The sequence below is a fragment of the Archocentrus centrarchus genome, unplaced genomic scaffold (genome assembly GCF_007364275.1).
Source record: "Archocentrus centrarchus isolate MPI-CPG fArcCen1 unplaced genomic scaffold, fArcCen1 scaffold_26_ctg1, whole genome shotgun sequence".
NCBI classification, from domain to species: domain Eukaryota; kingdom Metazoa; phylum Chordata; class Actinopteri; order Cichliformes; family Cichlidae; genus Archocentrus; species Archocentrus centrarchus.
Window position 1 is genome coordinate 6,228,675 of NW_022060256.1, and position 12,576 is coordinate 6,241,250.

General features: G+C 46.0%; 2 protein-coding genes across 8 annotated transcripts in view; one reads left to right on the plus strand and one right to left on the minus strand.

Annotated features, from left to right (window-relative positions):
- Positions 1–18: 18 nt before the first annotated feature.
- On the minus strand, positions 19–11,688 carry phf19 (PHD finger protein 19). Of its 3 annotated transcripts, none has more exons than XM_030723700.1 (14): positions 11,601–11,688; positions 5,623–5,800; positions 5,457–5,538; positions 5,263–5,367; positions 3,791–3,885; positions 3,268–3,416; positions 3,068–3,163; positions 2,811–3,000; positions 2,668–2,735; positions 2,450–2,590; positions 1,037–1,097; positions 878–963; positions 688–768; positions 19–612 (listed from the first exon to the last, which is right to left on the minus strand). In XM_030723700.1, exons 2-14 carry the CDS (start codon positions 5,797–5,799, stop codon positions 267–269), a joined length of 1,677 nt encoding a protein of 558 aa, XP_030579560.1. In that variant the 5' UTR covers position 5,800; positions 11,601–11,688; the 3' UTR covers positions 19–266. The 3 variants fall into 3 exon arrangements, with proteins under 3 accessions (XP_030579560.1, XP_030579561.1, XP_030579559.1); XM_030723701.1 differs by lacking the exon at positions 11,601–11,688 and adding an exon at positions 6,267–6,462 and having other exon boundaries at positions 688–765; XM_030723699.1 differs by lacking the exon at positions 11,601–11,688 and adding an exon at positions 6,267–6,462.
- LOC115776077 (regulator of G-protein signaling 3-like) overlaps positions 3,323–12,576 on the plus strand; it is a 56,801-nt gene continuing 47,547 nt past the window's right edge. For all 5 annotated transcript variants that reach the window (XM_030723695.1, XM_030723693.1, XM_030723697.1 and 2 more), the window contains exons 1-3: positions 3,323–4,882; positions 5,283–5,394; positions 5,479–5,606. The gene's annotated coding sequence lies outside the window, so the exon portion shown is untranslated. The remainder of the gene's footprint in view (positions 4,883–5,282; positions 5,395–5,478; positions 5,607–12,576) is intronic.

Here is a 12,576-nt window from a genome sequence, read left to right on the forward strand (position 1 = left end):
AATGTCGCCGGTTGCTTAGCTGGAGGAGGGCAAGTGATTGTCGCCTCATCGCACAAGCTCCATAGGAAATGAATGGAGAGCGAGCGACGTCGCTCCCCGTGTGTCGAGCCCCTAAGAATGGCAGCCTCAGAGACATCGGTGCCACACGGGACTCTGATTGTAGAACGTGTCAGTTCAGACATCTTGACCAATAAGCAGCTGACCAGCAGCGAGTGTAGAGGAAAAGGAATCAAAGCTTCTCGTGCTATCTGAACCATATTAACGTCCTAATAAGGAGTTGTCCCTTCCCACTCCAGCAGGTACTGGACTGTCCCCTGGGGGGTGACACGGCGAGCCAACACTTGGTAGCGCTCGCCATTGGTCAGCCTGCCCGCCACACCAAAGTACGACGAGATGGAGGAGTGGAGGTGGGTGGAGTCAGACCGGAGCTGTGAGTGGTCTGACAGGAAGTGGGAGGAGTCTGTGGCCAGGTGGGTGTGATTTGTCACTTCCTGGTCCTCAATAATGCCTGAAGGCTCTTCCCCTCCAAGCTCCTCCCCTGCCTCACTGCGGCTGGCCCACTGACTGTAGCTGTTGCTCGGTAACTTCCTCTTCCTGCTGCCCATCCTCCTCCTGATAACAGAGACCAAAGGTCAGAGGTCAAAAGTTTACGGTTGGTGCGTCAGGTGGTCGCTCTGGTCAGCTTACCTGAAGTGGTAGGATGAAGCGGAGCCAGAGGTGGAGGCATCAGTGGAGTCCTGATCGATGCTGACCGCTCTGCTGGAGCTGCTGAGGAAGAAGAGCAGCGTCACACGTACGCCACCGTGTGACACAGGTAAACACAGGTAGGCACAGCATTAATCACTGATCAGTGTGCAGATGGCAGTATTGCTCTCACCTCTTGAGGCTCTGCAGTTCGTCCAGCGTGAAGTCAAAGATGTTTGCCATGTGGTGGTTGGCGGTCCAGCTACAGGTCAGCTCATTCTAGAGTAAGAAGGTTACAGTCACAGGTAACTCTTTAACAGCTTTAAAAACCAAAGAAGAAAATGAGACTTACATTAGGAATGGCGTCCTCCAGAAGCCACTTGGACTTCCTCTTCCTCCTCTCAGCCAAACCACTGAAAAAATGAAGAAACACAATGCCGAAGGTTCAGCTTCCCTCCAACCAAAGGTACCATGAGCCATAAGCTTAGCTTAACACAGACTCCACCAAACAGAGATGAGCGCTCTGACCACATTCAAGGATATAATTCCTCCACCATTATCCTCTTCAGTGCCAACACGGAGCAGCTACCTAAACTCTGCTCTCACAGAGGCTGAATATCTCGAGCAGATTTACAGCCTCACTGCGTATGACTCTGGATCCTGTAGCTGCTCTGAAGAAGAAAGCTTCTTCATTGGCTTCCTGTTAAATCCAGAATTGAATTTAAAATCTTTCTTCTCACATACAAGGTCTTGAATAATCAGGCTCCATCTTATCTTAAAGACCTCAGTACAGTATCACCCAATAGAGCACTTTGCTCTCAGACTGCTGGCTTACTTGTGGTTCCTAGGGTATTTAAAAGTAGAATGGGAGGCAGAGCCTTCAGCCTTCTGTGGACCCAGCTCACAGTTTGGATTCAGGAGACAGACACCCTCTCTGTTTTTAAGATTAGACTGAAAACTTTCCTTTTTTGATAAAGCTTATAGTTAGGGCTGGATCAGGTGACCCTGAAAAATCTCGTAGTTATGCTGCTATAGGCCTAGGCTGCTGGGGGAGCCACTGTGACATCACCCAGAGGTTTCTGAAGTCCCACTCTGAAGCCTCACGATGAGCATTTTCACCGGTATCATCTCTGTGTTTAGATATCAGATGCTGATTAACTTGTTAAATATATACAAGATGGCAGCCAATGAGCATGTCCCATATGATCGTCCTGAGCCCATAAACCCATCAGGAAAGTGTTCACTGAGGTCAGAGGTAGGGACAGAGAGGCGTCTTTTTGCACCCACAGCTATCGTCCCCAGGTGGCCATCTGAAAGAAGACAGCTGAGTCCATCTTTTAGACAGTTTGTGCCACTTGCTAAACGCCAAGATGGTGGCATGAATTCACTCAGCTTGATACTTACAAACAGGATTTTGTAACAGATGGTGGCTATAACAATGGTTATAGACATTTTTATATACAGTCTGTGGTTTTTGATGTTCATCATTTCCTGTTTTGGCCACTGATATTAACTTCTAATTAACACCAACAGACAAAATGATAATTCCGATTGCGTCCACCTGTGGGAGCTCTGCTTTGAAGCTCATGTCTGTCTGATGTCTCAGACCTTCATCTATACACTCAGAGCCAAAGCTGGAAGTCCACCCGGCATACCTGAGGTCAGAGGATCCTCAGCATGGTGGTGATGACTTCTAAAAGGTTTCAGGACAAACGGAGCGTTTACCTGGTGACAAACATTCAGCAGGTCTACGATCAGTAAATACCTGCTCGGTGTCTTCTTCCTTGCCCCGCACCCATCATTCTGAGCACGCTCAGGAAACAGCTTGGAGGGGGGGTTAGGAGGGACTCGGGTCCTCAGACGGAAGATGCATTTCCTCTTTTTGATCTCCTTTCCGCACAGAAACCTGGACACACACACATCCTGTCATCATGTTACACACACGTGTCATCATGTGATTGACTCTCTCTGATTGGTCCTTACTTGCTCTTGTACTTGTTGAGTGCGTCAAGCAGGTGCTGACCTCTCTCTGCTACGGAAGTGTTGGATAGCTGAAGAAACACAAAGAGGGTAAACATACATAGGTGGACCACCTCTCAGTGAACCTGGCTCAGGTGTGCTGTTACCTTCCCGAGCTGCAGGTGGTCCCACTGGGCAGAGACAAAAGTGAGGATCTCGTCCAGCTCAAAGTACTTCTTCTTGCTACAGACGGACAGGTTGTAGAGGACCAGGTGGACCAGGTCCACCCACCTGAGGGGCAGACGCCGCACGTACTCCGAGCCCTTATTACACACTGCACACACGAATAGGTAGAATCTGCGGGAGGACAGGAAGTCAGAGACAGATTGGGGAGGGAGAGCGAGGAGAGTGGGGGGAGTCTCACCTGTCTCCAAACATCATTGCTTCCTGCAGGCACTGCGTGCACGCCTCGTGGAACCACTGCTGACACTTGAAGCACTGCAGCATCTTCAGGTACCACCTGCGCACGCAGGTAACACACACATGCACACACACATAGGTGAGTCATGTAACAGCTAACCACATCTGCAGCCCATCTGCCTGCCTCTCATTGGTCCAACTTACTCTCCAGGGCCGCCACAGTAACAGTAACACTGCTGCTGATTGGTCCGATGCTGCGAGTCCCAGTCCAGAATGTCCAGGTCGTATGGCAGCACCTGCTTCATTGCACTCAGAGCTTTGGCTATCACCCCTTTCCTCAGAGCCCCGCCCTTCTGTGAGAGACAGACAGGAACACAGAGACGGGTCAGAGAAAGACAGATGAGAGAAAAAGACAGATCGGTCAGAGAGAGATGGTGTGGAGACAAGTGAGAAAGAGACAGGTGAGAGAGAGATGAGGGTGGAGACAGGTGGAAGAGAGTCACGTAAAGTCAGCAGCAGGAAGTGGTCCAGAGGAGCAAGAGGAGAGGACCAAATTTAAACCAGGTATTTTATGGGTGGAGTCACTGAACATTCTCATCACACCTGGTACCAGGCTGGCCACAGGAAACAGCACAGTTTCATCTGAGTCTTTTCACAATAAAAGCCTCCCACACCAGTCGTTGGGAGGCTTTTTTTGTGAAGGTGCAGCAGCAAGAGGTGATCATACCCGGACAGCCAGAGCGAAGACGCAGCGTCTGCAGAACCAGGGAGTGAGGCCGCCACCGCCCTCCACTGGAGGAATGTGACACTGCTGGTGGAAACCTGACAGACAGAGAGACAGGTCAGTGTGTGGACTGATGAGAGGAAGCAGTTGTAACAAACTCTGAGCTTCCTGTTGGAGAAAAACTGCTCAGAGTTTGTCCAATCAGCTCTGTGTACGTTCACCCTGAGTTAATGACAGAAAGCCATCATCAATGGAGCTCCGATACCAGGATTCACCATGGCAACAGGTAAGGAAGGAGCAGCGCCTCCATCTGAATCCAGTACTGACCACGATCCTGATCTTAGAGACAGGAGGGGAGGTAAGAGTCATTTTAAGCAGCTCAGTTGCTCTGCCATCATCACTGTCTGAATAAAGTTGATACTCTCTGCGGTCGTCATTCAGCATCTGGACTCTGATTGGATGAAGCTGAATCTAATGTTAAATCGAATGATTCAGCTGTGTGCTGACAAAACAGGATGTGGAGAAACAGCTCAGCCATAGCTTACTGATGGATGCTGATATCAGAGACCCAGATAGCAGCAGACTCCGGGTCAGTTTGATCCAGTAAAAACTGTTTGCTTATGAGCATTTCATTTTTCAGTAATGATTCAGTAACTCTGAATGTCCTGATGGACGGTAACAGCCTTGCTTTATCCAGGATTTCATTATTTCTGCCATTACTGGATAAACTCTGCGTTCATGTTCCACTTCTAATTGTTCCACTTGTTGTGCTTCTAATGTGATCTAAAGTCAGTGTCACTGATAGATAATGGCTCTGAGCTTTTGTTAAAGGTCAACTGAAACGTGTCGGCTGTTACAGAGCCGGCTCCATGCTGCTCAAACACATCAGACACGTTTCAGGATCATTTTGGAACGGCGAGACATTTGAAACCAAGAACACAGATCGAGGCGGGACGGGATGAGCCAGGAAGTGACCGGAGCTGAACTGGATCCGGGTCTGAATCAGTGGTCCTACTCCCAGTTGGATCCGTCCTGGTGTGTGAGTGGGCTCTGACCCAGGTTGCTGATCCATTACGGAGCCTGTGATTCCTTCAGGTGGGTCCGGTTCTGGTTGACCCACTGAGACTGATTCAGGTGGTTTTCAGACTCTGAACCTTTAAAATGTTGTTTGACATCATTTAATGACTGAATCTCTGTGAGCACATGAACATGAACTGTAATCAGCTGATTGTAACGTGTCTGTCCAATAAGCACTGTACCTAAAACACCACCCACACAGTAAATTTTAGACGATCCAAATTCATCTGGAAAAATTCGCCCCACTCCGATTTTACCTTCAAGTCAGCATGTGACGCCTCAATCTGACCTCTGACCCAAATGCGCCTGTTCCTAGCAGCATGCTGCCAAGCATCACATCCACAGTCAGGTGTTCCTAATAAACTGTGTGTGTTTGTGTGTGTGTGTGTCAGACTCACCAATTCCACATTTCCCACAGATAAGGATCTGGTTTGATTTGCTGTCAGAGTTTGGCTCCACCTCCCGGCACACAGAGCAGCGAGGCTCCTCCCCCGGCACTCCAGCTGCAGTGTGTTGGAGAAAAGAAGCAGGTGACTGACTGACACAGACAAGGAAACACATGTCTCTCTCTGTGTCCACCTGTCTGTCTCACCGTGCTGGATGTCCTTCCATAGGACCCAGAACTTGGAGTTGTCCTCAAACGTGACGAAGCAGCTCTGCCTGGGGTGGCTCACCTGTCCACCAATCAGAACACAGAAACTCAGAGCAGAGCCAGTCAAGATGAGGATAATGATGGCATCAGGTGAGCACACTCTTACCCGCTGGATCTTGCCCAGGTAATACAATCCATCCGACCACCGACAGAGCACGAACTGACCCACACTCAGGCTGGACTCCACCCCCTCAGTCTCAGGGACACGCCCCCTCTCACAGCTTCCGCCCCCTGGAGATACCTGAGACTCCAGATGGAAGTCTTCACCCAGGTCCTCATACATCCTGCAGCGAGGGTTAAACAGGAAGGCAGAGAGTCTCTGTGATTCATTTCTAAACTGGGTGATGGTGGAGGATGGGGTGGGGATTTTTTTTTTTTTTTTGACATATCAGCGCATGCGCAGTGCATCCTCCCATCACATACCGTTAACTGAGGTCTAACACAATAAAAACCACAGTAACTACCCACCACACCCTAACGAGTTAACTAACTGAACAGATCCGTGATAAAGTCTGATAAGTGACCTGGAATAAAGACTTACCCGGGCCGTTAAATCCCTGACACAGCGGGGCGGGTAATAACCGGTAATAACGGGTCATAATTGGTAAGAAGTGAGGTTAAATAAGGAAAGTTCACACAGACAGAAATCCGAACCCCGGGTTAAATAATGAACCCCTCTGTGGCCCAGGTTAAAATAACGTGTCAAACTGAATCAGCCGCGGGTCCGCAAAGAGAACCGTGCCCCGTTACCTGCACTGATCCGGGATAAGTGCTCCTCTCTGCCGGTCCTACCGCTGCGGGCGCGTCCCGGGACAGACGGTCTGTGAATCGGTGCTCCTTCAGACTGCCTGCCTGTCCGTGTCTGTCTGTTTCTCTGCCTGTCTGTCTCTCTGTCTGTCTGCCTGCTTCTCTTCGTGGCGCTAAACTTCAAACTTACACCAGCGCCATTTTTCACTTTTCCCGCGAATCACAGGACGGCTTTTTTTCTTACCGCGTCGTCATCACGTCGCAGCGCATTTTCTTGATGTGATTGGCTGTGACGCTGTGCGTAAGCGTGTCGGATGCTACGCTGTGACGTGTGTGTGACGCCAGCTTCGTTCCGCCCCCCTGCTCCGCGTTTAGGAAGCTGCAGCTGTTTCCTTCAGTCACTCACAGCTTCCAAAGCCGAGCTGAACCAACACTGACGCCACCCTGCAGTCTCCTGTTCTTTCAGACTGCAGAAGATGTTCTCCTCTTGCGTGCACCTTCTGCCGCTCTTATACGTCACCCTGTGTTTAAGTACGTGTTCACCACAGCCATCTCCATCCTTTTGTAAAATCCACCACCACCTGTTCTTCTGCATTTTCCTCCTTAACATCATACCTACCCAACTGCTCCTCCTCACCTCTGTTCCCTTCACCTACATTTCCACTGAAGTCTGCTCCATCCACCCCCCCACCCCCAGGGACCCTCTCTACACCTTCATCCAACTTACTCCAGAATTCCTGTTTCTTTTCAGACATCCAACCCATGGGGCCTACGCACTGACAGCATTACCCCTTTAATTATCAGCTTCAATCTCATGATCCTGGCTGATGCTCTCTTCACCTCCACAGCACTGTTCACACACTATTCCTTCAAGATTATCCCTGCTCCATCTCTTTTCCTATCTATACCATGGTAGAACAGTCTGAACTCACAGTGCTCCTCGCCTTGCTGTCCTTCCACCTGGTCTCCTGCACACACAATGTACCTGACTTCCTTCTCTCCATCATATCTGCAGCTCTCTCCCTTTACCAGTCATGGTCCCTATATTTAGAGTCCCTACTCTCACCTCCTCCCTAGTATGTAAATATAATTTATCTACTATATAATATAATTTTATTTATATAGAACCAAATCACAACAAGTCAATGTGCTTGTAAGGTAAAGACCCTACAATAACACAGAGAAAACCCCAGTCAAAAGAACCCCCTATTATCAAGCACTTGGTGACAGTGGGAAGGAAAAACTCTCTCTTAACAGGAAGAAACCTCAAACAGAACCAGACTCAGGGGGGGCAGTCATCAGTGGGAGGGGGGGCAGTGATGAGAGGGAAACAGGACAAAAGACACTGTCATGGCCGGGGAGGAAACAGGCGAGGAATGGCTGACACGAAGGACTCCAGAAGTCAGTGTAACTTAAAAGGGATTTATTTCAACGGGAAAAAACAAATACAAAAACCTTGGATGACAGATAAGAGGAGACGAAGAGGAGACGAAGGGAGCACAGGAACATACGGGCACAAAAACGTCAACGACGCGACCGAGAACAAATGAAAACTGAGGGCTTAAATACACAATGGGTAATCAGGGCAAGAGGAAACAGCAGGGAACAACAGGTGAGGCAAATGAAACTAATCACACGGGGGGAAGCAAAACTAGACACGAAGCACAGGGAAATCATACTGACAAAATAAAACAGGAAGTGATAAACCAAGGAACACGCAGACGAGTCACAACACTGGGAACATGACATCAAACATACTGGGGAGGACACACTCAGGAAATAAACTAAACACACAAAATGCTGGGCAAACGGCCCAGGACATGACAGACACACTGTGGAAGAGAGCCAGAGATTAATAATAACTAATGATTAAATACAGAGTGGAGTATAAACAGAGTGAAAACAGGTGAATGAAAAGAAACAGTCAGTGCATCATGGGAACCTCCCAGCAGCCTAGGCCTATAGCAGCATAACTAAGGGAGGGTTCAGGGTCACCTGATTCAGCCCTAACTATAAGCTTTATCAAAAAGGAAAGTTTTAAGCCTGTAGTGCTCTATTGGGGTGATACGGTACTATGAGGTCTTTGAGATAAGATCATTATTCAAGACCTTGTATGTGAGGAGAAGGATTTTAAATTCTATTCTAGATTTAACAGGGAGCCAATGAAGAGAAGCCAATATGGGAGAAATCTGCTCTCTCTTTCTAGTCCCTGTCAGTACTCTAGCTGCAGCATTTTGGATCAGCTGAAGGTGTCATGGTCTGCAACCCTTTGTTTCTCAGTTTAATGGACTTTTGTAGTGAATTTATTTGCCTTTGTGATCACTGCTTCATTTTGTTATATTGTTTCATGTGTTCCCTTTATGTACTCTTAAGTTCCCAGTTGCTTTAGTCTTTAGTTCTCTCTGTGTTTTTCCCTCGGTGTCCCTCCCTTTTGTGTGAAGTCTCTTGTGTCTGTTTTTCTTAGTGCATCTGTCTCCACGTGTGGTGTCGAGTTTGCATTTGTTTCCCTGTGCAGGTGTTGTGCCAAAAAGTGGTCGTCTGCCATAAAGTGATTCAGATGTTTCTGTGTGCTTTTATGTGTAATGTCTTTGTTTACATTGTTAAATACAGTGCAGTCAGCATGATTTATGAAGGGTTTATATATAAAATGAAGAAATGGCCTGTTTTGCAAGAGTCTGTGTTATTGTACCTACATTATAATCAATCCAGAGCTTTTTGGCCACTTCAAATATCTTTATAGATCTGTGATGTTATATTTGTTGTGATTTCTGCAGCCTTCTGAGCTAGATTTCTGTTTAAAAAGACATTTTTAATGTCAATGACAGTTTTTACCTTGATAAAAAAAAAATGAATATATAAAAGTCACTTTGACAAAAACTGATAGAAATGCTGTTTCTCACTCAAAACTTGATATTCATGAGAAATATGTTTGACAGATTATAGGTCAACATGTCCTTTACAGCCATTTAAATACAGACGATCACTTTTTGGCACAACACCGGCCGCTGTTGAATGTAACTAATAAAGTAACTTGTAATCTAACATAGTCACTTCTGAAATTAAGTAATCAGTAAAGTAACTAAGTTACTTTTTAAAGAGTAATCAGTAATCTGATTACTTTTTCAAGCTAACTATGCCATCACTGGTGACAAGGCAGCAAGCCACCTGTCACTCATGGGTCAAGCTTTGCATTTGTCAACACATATGTTAAACATTTGTTATCAGTCAACACCTTGAAATTAGCAGCACTCAAATAATCATGGAACTCCTCACTGACCGCCCACTCGAAGGCAAGAAATTCACTTTTGGAGAGGGCACAACAAGCATAGGCTACCACATGAGTCTGACCATCTTGGACTTGATACAAGGCTGCCCCCAGACTGGTTATATCAGCATCATTATGTAATGGTAGCTGCCAATGGGCAAAAACAAGAACAAGAGATGAAGTTAGTTTTTCAATGATGAGGTCAAAGGCTGCATGACAGGCGGGAGTCCATTTTGCCCCAGGTTGGGGTGTCTTTGCTCGTGGCCAGTTTTTTTGGGCCCTTATGCTTGGGGACTAGTTCTCCGTTTAACAAGTGATTAAGAGGCCTGACAATGTGGGAATAATCTTTCACAAAGGATTGATTGAAGCTCTTTGGCTGTTTGAGGGCATGGCCATTCTTTGACAGCAGCCACTTTGCCTGGGTAAGGTTGGATTCCCTGAGCAGATATTACATATATTACAAATATTTCACAGAGGTTTGAAAGAACTTGCATTTAGAAGGGAACAACATCAGCCCAAAATCAGTGATGCACTTGAGGACCCTCCCCACATGCTCTTCATGCTCCCCCAGTGAGTCAGAGAAAATTAGGAGGTCTCCATGAATTGTTGAAGCGTTGCCAGACAGTTGGTTGAGCCTTGAGGCATCCTCCAAAATTGCCATGTTCCACACAGTGTTACAAATGCTGTCTTAGGGCGAGCTGATGGCTCAACCTCAAGTTGATGGTATTCACTCTTGAGGTCTAGAACAGCGGACCATTTTGAACCTGAAAGTAGAGTGAATGTCTCCTCTGTTGGAGGCAGTGGGTAGGTATCCTTTCTGGTGAGGTTGTTTAATCTCCAATAATCTACAACCATTCTCAGATCTCCATTCTTTTTCATACAAAGCACTACCAGAGAGGCATAAGGACTATGAGACTACTCTATATCTCAGACAGACCCAGACCCCCAGCACAGAAACAGCTCCTACTGTCACAGTTCTTCCAGAGAAGCAGAGTATCCAGGTAGCTTATATAGTGGTGAGAGTAAAGTTTCAGTCATGACTCATGTCAGATTTTGAGCATTAGTTAATGTTGTGCTATACTGAGATATTCAAATATTCAAATTCAAATTCAGCTCACTGAATTTTGTTAAATAAATTATTTTATTGAAGCTGAAAAAACATACCTCAAACATGAACTATTAAAAATGTATAATATAATATAATATAATATAATATAATATAATATAATATAATATAATATAATATAATATAATATAATATAATATAATATAATAACCCTTTGGGTGGGTTGTGAAGTCTGTTTTATTTGTATAACACATTTAAACTGTCTTGGGTCTTTGACCCGGTGTTTTGAGTTTATTCTTTGTCCTTAGTTAAGAGTTTTTCTTATTTATGATGATCTTATTTATGTTCTTGTAAATATATTTTGGATTATGGTGCTGAAGTTTATAGTTTCTTGATAGCTTATTGTGGCCCTTGAGTTCTAGTTATCCCCCCTCCCCCGGTGTCTTGTTGTCAAATCTCCGTCTCTGTTTGGTGTTTACTCACTTCCTGTTTTATTTTGCTAGTCTCGTGTGCGTTGTGTTCAGTTTTGCATTGTCTTGTTGGATTCTGGTCACCTGTGTCTCGTTCTCCCAGCTGTGTCCTCTCTTCCTAATTACCTCATGTGTGTATTTAAGCCCTCAGTTTTCCTCATTCCCTCATTCTGTTTTCCATTTTTGTCGCTGAGTTAGGGACAATTTTCGGCTCCAGCCTAGCCTTGTTTTATGTATTTTTTTCCTTGTAAGTTCCAGTAATAAAGCGGACCTTAATTTTATTCCCTGTTCTCTGTATAGCATAAACAACAAAAGCTGAGCCTAAGTGCTTTGAACACAGACACATTTACGTTCCAGGTCTCCAAAAAAAACCCCAAAAAACAGTTTCCAATGACAGGAAAAGCTGAAAGTGAAAGTAATGAGTGAAAATGAGCTAACAGATTAACAGCAGGAGCTACAGAATGATGTTAGATGTATAGAAGTATAACATATTCAGATGTGTGTGTTCTTAAAAACAGCGACGTGGTTGTATTTACCTTAATTAACGAGCCAACAGTCGCACTAAAATGAGTACAGAACGTTAAAACTAGAGCAGCCGGGCTGTGTGCAGGAAGGCGTGTTCGCGTTCATGTCCAACAAGTGTGTGGGTGAGAGTTTGATGCAGTGACTACTGCGCAGACTCTGGCTCCAAAAAAGTAAGATGGCAGCCCCCACCAGCTGGAAATTTTGGTGTCACGTTTGTACAATAGGAGGAAGCAAAGTCATGTCAACCAGCTTTTGTACAGAGCCAGCAAACCAAACTGATATTTAGAGCTTACTGCACATATCTGCAGGAGTTTCCTGGACTGAGTGCAGAATCTTTGGACTGAAGTATTTACATGAATCCCACAAATGTTCTTTAGGGTTAGACCATTGTTCCCAAACACTAAAACAAAAAGACACTGTGGGTGTAAAGTGAGACATAGATGGCATCTGGTAACATAGCAACACTGTAATGCATTTATCACCCTGTCAGCTGTCAATCAGCAGCATCCTTTGCCGCCACTGGTGGCTGCTTCAGGAGCTCGACTGCAAGCCGAAGGAAGTTTAACTCAGGAGTCACCTGCTTTACATCACGAACGGTTAGTTTGCTGCTGGTCTCTTCCTGTGTGGATGCCTCTTCAAGGCGGAGCCCTGATGCCCTACAGAGCGACCTCTCTTTTGTACTCACAATTATTTTAGTTACCAACTGCAGTCATAGCTGATTGGCCAGTAAACTGAAAGCTTCACCTTCACGCTCTGCTCTCTGTTTACAGTCTAGGCACTAGTAAAATGAGTACAACACTCACTCACTGTTGACTGAGCCACCTCTGTACCTTCCATCACTTGAGAAACAGAAGAACCTTTTCACCTGGGGCAACAACTCCTCTGTGCCACAGGAAGTTCCTCCACGCAGTAGTAACCCACCGATTTCCCATCTGAGGAAAATGACCTCCGACTAGCCACTCCATGTTGTCACAGCTATGATGTGAA